Source organism: Vanessa atalanta, chromosome 10, assembly GCF_905147765.1.
Source record: "Vanessa atalanta chromosome 10, ilVanAtal1.2, whole genome shotgun sequence".
NCBI classification, from domain to species: domain Eukaryota; kingdom Metazoa; phylum Arthropoda; class Insecta; order Lepidoptera; family Nymphalidae; genus Vanessa; species Vanessa atalanta.
The window spans coordinates 5,486,722-5,499,019 of record NC_061880.1 but is presented as its reverse complement, the minus strand read 5'-3'; the positions used below and the strand labels follow the sequence as shown (position 1 = coordinate 5,499,019).

At 30.2% G+C, this 12,298-nt stretch overlaps 2 protein-coding genes across 2 annotated transcripts; one reads left to right on the top strand and one right to left on the bottom strand.

Moving 5' to 3' along the window:
- Positions 1 to 235: 235 nt before the first annotated feature.
- LOC125066940 lies at positions 236 to 2,975 on the top strand. The gene is made up of 3 exons (XM_047675270.1): positions 236 to 1,091; positions 1,249 to 1,541; positions 2,835 to 2,975. The coding sequence occupies exons 1-3, from the start codon at positions 314 to 316 to the stop codon at positions 2,973 to 2,975; spliced, it is 1,212 nt and encodes a 403-aa protein (XP_047531226.1). The 5' UTR covers positions 236 to 313.
- Positions 2,976 to 3,730: 755 nt separating this feature from the next.
- Positions 3,731 to 11,873, bottom strand: LOC125067071 (zip homologous protein 2). The gene is made up of 8 exons (XM_047675451.1): positions 11,768 to 11,873; positions 11,581 to 11,645; positions 11,394 to 11,513; positions 9,613 to 9,742; positions 6,720 to 6,829; positions 6,134 to 6,208; positions 4,919 to 4,983; positions 3,731 to 3,851 (listed from the first exon to the last, which is right to left on the bottom strand). The coding sequence occupies exons 1-8, from the start codon at positions 11,871 to 11,873 to the stop codon at positions 3,731 to 3,733; spliced, it is 792 nt and encodes a 263-aa protein (XP_047531407.1).
- Between the last annotated feature and the right edge of the window lie 425 nt (positions 11,874 to 12,298).

The following is a 12,298-nucleotide window of genomic DNA, read 5'->3' as shown; positions in this document are numbered from 1 at the left end:
AGTAGTATGTTTATAATCTTCTAGAAAACGTATGACCCATAACGAGTTGCGTAAACCAATGCCCCACTGCTGCGTCTACTGAACTGGAAAGCAAGGTCTCCGGTAAAGTTATTGTATTTGACAGTAGCGTTCTCATTACAGGCAGTTAAGACAATAAGTCAGGAAGGAAACGATCAAGCTCTCATACCGCGTGAAAACTATCGCGGCACAAAGCAACCACTTCGTTCCACCGAATTTAACATGACTATAAATAAACGTTGCAATGGCAATATAATATTAGTCGATTGCAGTCGGTGACAATTACATCAGTAAAATGTTGACATCAGTTTTCACTCTCATGCTTGCGCTAACAGCAACGCAAGCGATCAAAGTCGAATTATCTGAAGAAAAAACTCCGTACGATTATGTGAAAGAACGTTTGGATGCTATAGGAACTGATCCAAAATTTGGTATACCATTATCGAGCTCATACGAAGTAGAAGAAAGTGAAGATTATCCTGAAGAAATTAAAGGAGCAGCTTCGAATGTTTTAAATACAGTAACTGGAGTTGGTGGTATAGGATTAGGCCAAGGATTAGGTTTTAATGGAATAAACGGGCTTGGTGGAATCGGAATTGGTCAAGGCTTAGGTACCGGCTTAGGTATTGGACTTGGTGGCTTAGGCGTGGGTGCAGGTGCCGGCTTAGGTGGAATCCAAGGAAATGTACTTGGAGGGATTGGTGCTGGTGGAGTTGGACTAGGTAACGGTATAGGACTTATCAACCCAGGCTTGGGTGGCATTGGAGTCGGTGGAATTGGTCTAGGAAACGGACTTCTATATCATCCTTTATTAGGAAGCCAAGTTGGAGGTGGATATGTTGATAAAAATGCGTATGATGCTGCTCAAAAAAAAGGAGCTGATGAAAATATTGAGAAAATTGAAAAAAAAGCTGGAGAAGAAGCTAAGCATGGTCAAGAAGGATTCCAACAAGCTGCTGCTGCCGCTAAAGCTGAAAAGGGGGAGTCAAGTTTTTATAAAGATGAGGAGGCGAAAAAGAAGGCAGCTGGAGATGAGAAATTTTACCAAGGTGGCCAAAAGGTTGATAAGCAGGGTACGTTGTAAAAGATCTATTTGTTTTTTTTTTTAATAATGATACAATACGTTATCAAGATATAAGAATACAGTATAATTAAGTCTTATAATAAGTTTTATAAAAAAGTAATTATTTTAGGTGAGCAAGTACTGTATTATTTGTTAAAAAATTACAGGTGCTAATGAAGAGCAATTGAAAAAAGCAAAAAGTCACAAAAAAGGTCACGTAAACAAAGGATTTAAGTCATCAAGCAGCAAAAACGAAGAAGAGAAATCTGAAAGTTTCTATGACGAAGCCCATGACGAGTCCGATCATAAGGTGTCTGGACACAACGCTGGATCATTTGGGGAGAATTCGCAGCAAGGATTCAAAGGAGCGCACGAGGAAAAGGTTTTGGATGCAAACTCACAAGGAAAAGAGGGACATCACGTGTCTGAACAAAAGGTTGACGACGCCAAAGCAAATAAGGTAAACAATTTTTTACTACAAATTATGTAATATATGTTATTTTATTTACTTGAAAAACTTTACGCATTTGCACTTACAACTATTTTACCAAGGACAACATTCATTATTCTTCAAACAAATTATTAGCATTAGCATTAGCAGCCTGTGAATTTTCCCACTGCTTGGCTAAAGGCCTCCTCTCCCTTTGAGGAGAAGGTTTGCAGCATATTCCACCACGCTGCTCCAATGCGGGTTGGCGGAATACACATGTGGCAAAATTTCGTTGAAATTAGACACATGCAGGTTTCCTCACGATGTTTTCCTTCACCGCCGAGCACGAGATGAATTATAAACACAAATTAAGCATATGAAAATTCAGAGGTGCCTGCCTAGGTTTTGAACCCGAAATCATCGGTTACTATGCACGCGTTCTAACCACTGGGCCATCTCGGCTCTACAAACAAATTAATGAACACAAATTTAAACATATAAACTGTCAGTGCCCATATAATACGTCGAAAAATACTTCAATAATATTATAACGTCAAATATTAGTTATTGATAAAATAAACGTAGTTTATTTGAAAATAGAAGATCGACGTTTGATAATAACATTATTTTAAACAATAATAAAACTTCACGTTTTTTATACCCTGTTCAAGATAGCTTGATCTTTTTGAGAGATGTAATTTTTTCTGATCGACATTTGCAATGACGAACATGTTATGTTTGGCTAGTGGTTGGTTGGGGTCTCTTTAGCTAGTAAAACTCTTTTTAGAAAAATAATTTCCATCGTCGTCGATGGAACATTCCATCGTTCCATCGACTGTTATATATGTTATATTTTCTGTTCCTCATCACTAGCCCGTCTGTCAAAAAGATCAAGCTAACTTGAACAGAGTATAATCGTTATAAATCATTTTGAAATGTTATGTAGAAAAAAATCTTAAATATTATTTTTAGTTCATATTCGTGTGATGATACATCTGATAGATTGGATGATAAATCATGCAAAGATTCAATTTTTATCGGTTATTTTTATTATTTGTTGATAATGTGAAAAATTAAGGACACTTTCCGAAAATGCAAATAAGACCGCAGGAAATCGGAAAAAAGCCTAATGTCTGTCCGTCTAATTTTCTTCGAAGCAATTTATGTAAATACAAAGCCGAATTGAAACCCTTTTTTTGAGTCGGCTAATATATTAAAATCACTTACTGTTTTGTTTATTAACTATTTCATGTTGACAATATTTGCTTTCTAGTGTAATTAATGCATTTATTTTATAAACTAAATGATTTATTTTCTTTTTAGGGTGAATTTTTGCAAAAGGGCTTCAAAGAGGGCACGGAGTCGTTGGAAAAATTCAACAATCTGGGCGCTCAAGCCGTTCACGGACACCAAGAAGCTAGCGGGGGTTACCAACAGAATAAAGGAATTCTACCGATCCATTAAACTTATCTTGTAACATGACCGTTCAGTATTCAAAATGACAACAAAATACACATAACTCAATATTAATTTGTTTTTATTATACTACCTACGTTAAATATTACACGACAAATTAAAATACGCGATGAACACATAAAAAAATCACTTTATAAGAAGCCTTTTCATTTTGATATTATTAAAGATAGCTATGGTAAGCTGAAACCAATGTACCAGTTTTAACTATAGTGGATGTCGTTTACTAGCTTATAATTTGAGTTTTATGGTTATTGTAAGGATCTTAGCAAGTTATTCTCATATAAACCATATTTTAAACATATTGTCAGTACTTGAGATAAGCGCGATTAATAATACTAATCGTAAGTTAATATTTATAGGAGATTAGCATTGAGAGTATTTTAACATAATTTATATTAAAATTGTTAGATTTAAATCAAACTAAATATTATTTAATCAAAAAGGCTCTTAGATTCGGAATAGTTATTTAAAAACGGAAGACCAGTAGAAAAATAGTAAAGTAAAAAATATCAGTATTTTCTCTTTTAAATCCATTAAATGACATATACAATGTAAAGTACAGTTATATTTATAAATTCTTGTCTGAAAAAAACGAAAATCATCATACATAACAGTAATATTTCACGGAAATAAAAAAAATATTATATATGAAACCTTTAATCACTGAAAAAAATGAAGACATGCGAAATTAATCAAATTAATACGTAAGAATAAGATATATACAAACAAAACTTTAAATAAGATCAAGCATTTATTAAAGAACATTGTTCTATAAAGCCATCACAGTCCAACACAACTTGAGATTTATTCCACGGACTACAAGATAGATAACCAGACTCGATGCTCCTTTGACTAAAAATAGACCTAAAACATTCAAATTACATTACATTAATTTTAACTGATTTTTATATCAAAATTAATTTCATTATTATAGGGAAACTCTTAAAGATCAGTCAAATATTTTTAAATGTCGACAGCTTGAAATAATTTTATCGAATTGCTATCATATTTTTTTCAAAATTAATAGCTATAAAATGATATAATATATGGAATAAACGATAGAGGAATATAATAAATAAACTTAATCTAATCTTTAGTCAACATTTTTAAATAAGAGTGAACCGGATTGTGCACTTTTTATTGACGCTCGACATGAGCCACTTTCGAAACTTTAAGCAAAACACGCATTTACACTAATTGCATTGTATCTTGTAGCAACTAGCGGCTTCTGTATAAACATATATTTTTTAATTTAACTCTATCAGTAAATTCATTTAAGAACTAACTCCGTAGGTGACTCGCGAAATGTTGACTAACTTACGATACTGAGATTTTAATACGTTTATCCACCATGCGTTAAAATTAACGCAGTTAATGTCACATGTCACTTTCTAATAATATAATTCATGAACGTATCCTGCAATTAGTTCAGAGAAGAATGGTTCCACTTCAAATAGAGGCACTTCCTCTCAAAAATCACTTATTTTACTCTTATCCAAATGCCACCAACAGGAACTTAAATTCAAAGCGTATTTATATTCAACAAAACGACTGTCTCCTAAACTATAAAACGGTTTTTTTTTTATTTGTACCTATATCAAAATAGATTATGTTTATTTTTCAATTTTATCTTTGCACTAATACAACATTATCTCATGTACACATGAAGTCAAGTTTTTTTTGTAATACTGAAAAAACTATTAAATCTATATACAAAACAATGTACCATAAGATGGAACTCGTTTTAGTGTTTAATATTATGATACAAGTTCGTTTCGCAGTTTCATCCGCTTTAAATTTAGACTATTAACGTGACAAGCGAGAATTCAAAGTAAGAAGATATATCGGTAGACATAATTCGCAATAGCTTCGCAAGCTTGACGACTACGCTATGAAAATACCATCAGAGATTCTTTAAAAAGTTGCTGTACCCAACCGACTCTGGCGTTGGAGGCGTGAATACCGTTGACGATATCTTGTTTGACGTATTTGACCTCTGTAAATATAAGAATGAAAATATTGTATCTACAATACAGTACGACAGACGGCTATGTAAGAATAGTATTTATATGGTAGCACTATAATAATAATTTGTATGTAATCTTATTAGTAGTATACACAATAATACACATACGGATTAAAATCCATTGGTAAATATATACGGGCGATATTTTTTAAAATTACAATTCAACAACATTATATCAATTATAAGCACAATTGTGGCTTGTGAAAAATTTACAAAGAATTCTGCTTACAATGTATAGAAAAAAAAATGTTTTGGATATAACTTATTCCATACAAGATATTATATCTGAACAATTTGTTCATAATACTCAAGTAACGAATATATCATTACTAAAGCAAGAATTTTGTTCTTCTTTTGTCTTTTTATTGATCTGTGTTTTTAAATGATTGTAATAGAAAATATAATTTAAAATACCTACTTATAATCATTATTTAAAAATTATTATTAATTAATTCAATTTAAAATACATATTATTTTGTTTATGTATTATGTAAGTTTTTTTACAATAATTTATCCACCGCTTTAAGACTTTGTATTTAATATTATATCTGAAAATATATCTATCGAATTCTTTAACGCAACAATAAAGTATCAGATCGATGTTGTTTTTCCTTAGATATTATGGACTAGAGTTATAGGTACACATACAACGTTGCCCTTGTTACTCTCCAGTCACGAAAGCCGGAGGCGAAGCTGGAGATAAAAGCTAGGTTTTAATATTCATAAGTACCAAACTCTTAATACTTGATTTTTATATGTCTGGTAACAATATAATCACGCTTTACACATGTGTAGGTATGGATAAATAAAAAATAGTAATGAAATACATTAATAGTTAATTAAATACATGAACAAATTTATCAATTTTTTGTTTAGTATTTTTTGCTTAGTATCTATTTACTGTTATTAAAAACAAGATAAATGTTCGATACATGCAAAATCATGTTTTCCTTATTTTTTGAGTACTTATCGAATTTCGACTATTAACACTCGATAGACAACCTCAATTCTTCACTAATTTTATTTATTTATTTTTACACATAAGTTTTGTTTACATTTTATATAACATGTTATATAATATGTAAATAATTGTAAGATTTTACAAAAAAAAATGACTTACCTGACTCGCGCTGAAGCTTGCCGTCCGTTGCTTGCTTATCCGCGTCGGGGTCAGGAGGTTGGACTGATATGGTTGCTGGGTCATATTCCACAAACAAAACAGAAATAATTATCTTTGTTTTTAATATCTTATCAATTATATTCTATTATGGGAATACCCTAAACCTTTTAGACTCGAAGTAAATATTGTTAGAAAAATTCCTTAATAATTCTTAATTTTTCCTCAATATTATGTTTATAAATAAAATATAATACATAAATAAAACGTAACACGCAATATGATCTAGAATTGAAAAGCTTTCGCGAAATAATGTACTACACTAAAATACTACATTTTTAGAAATAATCAATTTATTTGGAATATAATCAAATTAAATACGTGTTTTTTTTAAGAGGTTTGCAACCTTTTTGATAAAAATTATTTGTCTAAAAATAATTTCTTTTTCATATTTAAAAAGGTCAAGTCATAAAAATAAGATATCAAATAATGTAGGCACAGATACGATATTCGAATTCAAAATAGTACAAAAATTGTTACAAAACAGGATCTATTATAAAAATAATATGAAAAATGTTTTAAACCTTACATTATATGGAGTGCTTTTAGCGTTTCTCTTATACGTAGGCGTAGTCTGAATGAAGGTTGGGGACAAATTACTGCCGGGCGATATGGGCACGCTGAATGGAGACATTTGCTCTAAAATTGATCATTTTTTATATGAATATCTACTTTACTTTCCTTGTCTCCCACTAATGGCAACATTTAATTATAAAAACTGCTTAACAAAATAATAAGTTTTAAACACTTCGTTATAATTTAATAAACTTTCAATCAATCGATTTCCTATTCATTCAAGAAGTCTTAATCGAAAGGAATTCGATTATAGAGAGCTAAAATACCCCTAAACTGTTATGATCTTGCCAAGCCATGATTTATGATCGTCTTTGTCTGATGGAAAATACCGAGTGTATCAATCAAACTCAAAAGTATGCTGACGTCAAAATATTAGGTTTGTGCCAATCAATATTGATTTTAGTATCGGTTTTCAGTTTGCAAATCGAATTAAACATGCTTTTACATCGTGTTACTATTGAGGAGAAGGTTAGGAGCCACTACCGTGCTGCTCCAGCGCGGTTGAATACATATGTGGCAAATTTTAATCCCAAGCATGCCGGGTTCCACTGATTTCATGATGTTTTCCTTCACCGCCGAGTATGAGATGAATTAAACACAAATAAAGCACATGAATATTATGGACTAACTTACAATAAAACCAAAATGTTTGTCCATATACAAACTATCGATATAAATTTATCGAAACATCGATTTTCTGTAATATATTGCGAAAATATTGCATCCGTAAAAGTTAATTATAAAATACCATTTGGTTAGTTGAAATTTTAATTAAATAGCGTTGAATATTTAATAGATGATCCATTAGCGCTTTTGGTTAGTCGCTTTGGGGCGAGTGAATAAAGATGAGGAGCAGATTACACCGTCCAGGATGAAATGAGAACGTTCATATAGAGTAGATCTCGTTTAAAATACTAGTTATTGCCCGACATACCTCTTTAGTTTAAAGTTAGGTTGTTACTGTGTAGAGTTGATGTGCTGCAGATCTTTATAACGACAAGGAAACAAAAATAGTCTCCATTAAATCGTATATATATAAATACAAACTTTTGATGGTAATCGGTCAAGCGTTATTAACGTCTACCAATTTCAAACGAAACCGAAAAACATTTTTTGTATTGACAAACAACTAACTAAATAGAAATAAGAGTTTTTATAAAACTATCCCTCTCGTCTTAGTACTTTTCAGGGTACAATTTTAACTGAAAATTATATCAAAGGATGATACATGAAATGTAGACAGTGTAAGAAATATGCAGATCATTTATAAAATTGGAATATAACCGAGCTTTTGCGGAAACTCTTACATTAATTAAAACATATTTTGCATTCACAATCAATTTTCAGAAGTTATAACGTAATATTCGAGGCTGATAACTTCTGAGCATTGCAAGTAATTACATTTTAAGGCCATCCTCAGACGACGAACTAAATGAGATTATCATCATCAGACGAGAACATTAGGGATTAAGGGACAGAAATATTCTCTGAATTTTCGGCTTTCATCAAAAATAATGAAATCTCTTTGACTTACAAAGAATTGTATTATTATAGGAGCTTATAAAATGATAGAAAATATTACGAAAGGAATGATTCATATTTAATATTGAAAAATATATAACAATTTAAGGAGACAACATGTTATACTGCTTGTTTTCGTTCTTATTCTATGTTTTTACGCATTGATCGTTCAATCGATTCCATTAAAACTTCGTACAGTCGTTGTTGGCACTTTTGTAAATATATCTAACACAATTCCCATCAACGAATAATAGATTGCGTTAGTGTTCTAAGAGATAATTAAAAAATAATAAAAAGCTCTACTACTAAACTGCCCAACACTAACTAGATCCTAATTAAAATAGAGAGAAGCCAAGAGACAGAGAAAGAGAAATATGCAATGCGGTTTATGCAGACAAGGTCATGAATTGTGTACAATAGATATTTGCAAAAACTTTTAATAAGACAATTTTTGGTTTTTGTAATTAGTGTTTTTCCATCTTTACGTACCTGTGAAAACTGACTTATTAGCATATCTTTACTTGAAGTTAGTTTCAATTAAGTGACAAAAATGTAAAGATAGAATATTTTGTAGACGACACGAGTTACACGACATTAAATGAATAAATATATTCTAAGAAATAAAACCACCACAGACTTCACGTTATTCAATATTTTGTAAGATGACACGCCCTAGAGGATAAATCGTGATTATAGTGTGGTTTTGCTTTGTTTATGACAAATTTTCAAACTATCTTCATTTTTGAAAAACATTAGTTTTTAAATTAATAAATCGATACGTAAGCAATTTCAAATATATTCAAAATGCTTAGGGTTACATTAAATAATGATAAAAATATAACAACACAGACATAAAAATCAAGCTGAAATGATAACACAAAAACCTTTTTGAAAATGCGTATTTACCTGTTCTGAAATATGTGTAAGATTACATAATAGTGTATTAACGAGTGATTAACTCTCAACATTTTTTTAAATGAGTCACTGTCTCTACATCATTCATTAAAATCGGTGAATCTTTAAGCAAAAATACATTACGTAAAATCGTATATGACGTAACGAACAACATGTCTTATTGGTACCATGTCGAATGTCAGACCAACAATACCATATACGGTAAATATACAGACAAATAGCTATCTCATTTTTTGTTGTCTGTAATAATAATTGAAACGCTTGCTACTTTGCTTTCTCTGTATATTTCATATAAGATTTTCTGCTATAATACTTTAGTGGCAATTTTGTGAATAATATGCAAATAATATAGAAAATATTATCTTTGTTTTCAATATATCTACCATGAGATAATTTAAGTGTATATTTACTCGGTTGACCGGCGAGCTGGTTTTCTAATTTCTTAACAATCTTCTGATACTCCTTAAGCTGTTTGTGCTGCGTTTGACAAAGCTCTGTCATACGTTTTAATTCGCTTCTAGCTTTGTAGAATTTTTTCGTCTGTAATGTCAAAGTTTTCAAAACAAAATGTACCAATTCTGCAAAATTGTTGATTTCTTTGTGAAACGAAGATAGAAGATAGTTATTATAATTAATAATATAAATGAGAAAGTTTATTTGCTTGTTACCTTATCACATTTACACACCGTATACTCTATTCCCAACCCTAACATGAAAAAAGCCTAGTAAGCAACATTTGACAGGAATTTGACGCGATATTATTGGTTGAGAGCTTGATTAATCTATAATATTCACTATGGATTTCCGAAAAATGGGCGTTTTGAAAGTTGACGAAACTGTTATCGGAATTTTGGAAATAAAATCAAAGTGAAAATAAGTAGTTAAGTGTAATAGAGTGGTATTAAAAATAAAAATATGTTAATCATAAACTCTTAGTAGTGCACAATATAGCTGAGTTATTAGCAAAATGCATGAAATACATAAATCTACGTTTTTTCCTACTTCCATTGGACTAGGCTATAAGAAGAGGCAAAGCCGCGGCAGAAACCTAGTTCTACTATAAATATTTGAATGCATAAATTAAATTGTCATAATTACCATTAAAGACAAAGAATACATTATGTGATCGCGATTTACCGTTACGTCAATATGGGCAAGACATCGGGGATGCAGCGGCATGAAAACACGATTAAAAACAAGTGTTTTATCATTAAAATTAAAATTTGTACAACAAACGTTTTCCTTAATATAGCAGAATTGTATGAGGGTGGATCACATTAGAAAATTCAAGTAGAAGGGCCGTTAATTGGATAAAGTTAATTAAGTTTTGGGGTAGCAACCTGGAATTTATTTACCAAGAGCGAATTCACGTCTCGTATTACTCAGTCACACTTACGCTATGGTGGTTCGAGTTGAAAAGTTATATTATTAAATATTGTTTCCACATAAATCAATACTATAGTTATAGATGAAGATGTCCATATGATTCAAAATTATACAATAATCGAATAATGCGCAATGTCATTGCACCGAAATAATTAGGAGTTCTATGACGTTATTTTTATAATGAGGTTTAATTAGTATCGAACCTCGATCGAATATATTATAGTAATCAAAATATTCATGAATTAAATCCTACCTTACAGAAGTCATCTATCATAGTTTAGTTTAGATAAATCTAAAGAATAGTTCTAGAAACAACTATCTAAAGAATAGTTCTACGAAGGGGCTGACGCGAAAAGTGACCATGTATAATACTATAGGGAATAAATAAAATATATAGAAGAATTTAGATACAATTATACATATATCTAAATACTTTTATATCGTGTTAAGGTTAATTATTGCAAATACTCAACAGGAAAATAATGTTCTTTTTTATATCAAATATTCTTAATATTCAAATATTAATTATTGATGTTAACAGATTCCGCCAAGTAATGGCTAATTGATCAAGACTGGAAGCAATTTCTTAATAACAACGAATGAAGTAAATTAAATAAGTGGACTTTATTAACCTCGTTGATCTACGGATTAAGTAACCAGTTTAACAAAGATCTAAAACATCGCAAATCGAATCGTTTTTTATTAATTTATAACTGGATGCTTTGAATATTGATAGTTTTTTTTTTAACTCATATACATACATAGTATATATATATATTTTAAAAAAATATGTTTGAAATTTTACCGATTGCAATAAATATGACAATAATCGACGTCTGTGCTGCCTTTGAAATTGTAGAACTTCAGAACACTTTTTAATCAATTCTTCGGGATCTGTAAAATAATCTTGGATTTCTTGATTCATCTAAAGAAGAAAAAAGGGCATTTGAAATTTCATAACTTATTTTTAAATGAATTAAGTGAATACTTACGTCCGGAACTAATTTCATAATAGAGCACGGCACTCGGCATACGAGACATGTACCTTCTTTTAAACCTAAAAGCAAATATATAGCATATATTTAATGTTTAAAATATTAGTGAAATATAAAATATTTATTCATTATTAAAAATATACTAATATACATCATTTTCATTATGTGATAAAACAAAACACACCATTGTTAAGGCAGTTGTTGCAAAACATGTGACCACATGACGTCAAATGAAGAGTAACACCAGGTTCCAATTGATTGAAACAATTATTACAGTGAATCCAATCCATTTTATATTAAAATAAAAAAACTTCTTTCACTTTAACAACCCATAAACGCAAAACATTATTATTCGACTATTCGTTAGCCTACCTAAACTGTTTTTTGACATTTATCCGCCATTTTTTACTTATTAAGTAATTAGGTTCTTTATAATGCGAAGAAATTCGTAATAAAAATATTAGCTATTTTAAATTAACAAGACTTATCTTTAAGGTTCAATCATTCATTTTAATTATAAAATTATAACAATGTTTTATTTAATTTAATTTTTGTGTCTTTAGTATATAATCACAATAATTTCAAAATTATTATAGATATACATAAATATTTAGTTGCCTCTTCAGATTTTTTTTTATTATCTTATTAGCTAAATTTCACATTTTTAATTCAAAATACATAAATACATTATAATACTTATTTTTTGGCAAGTACA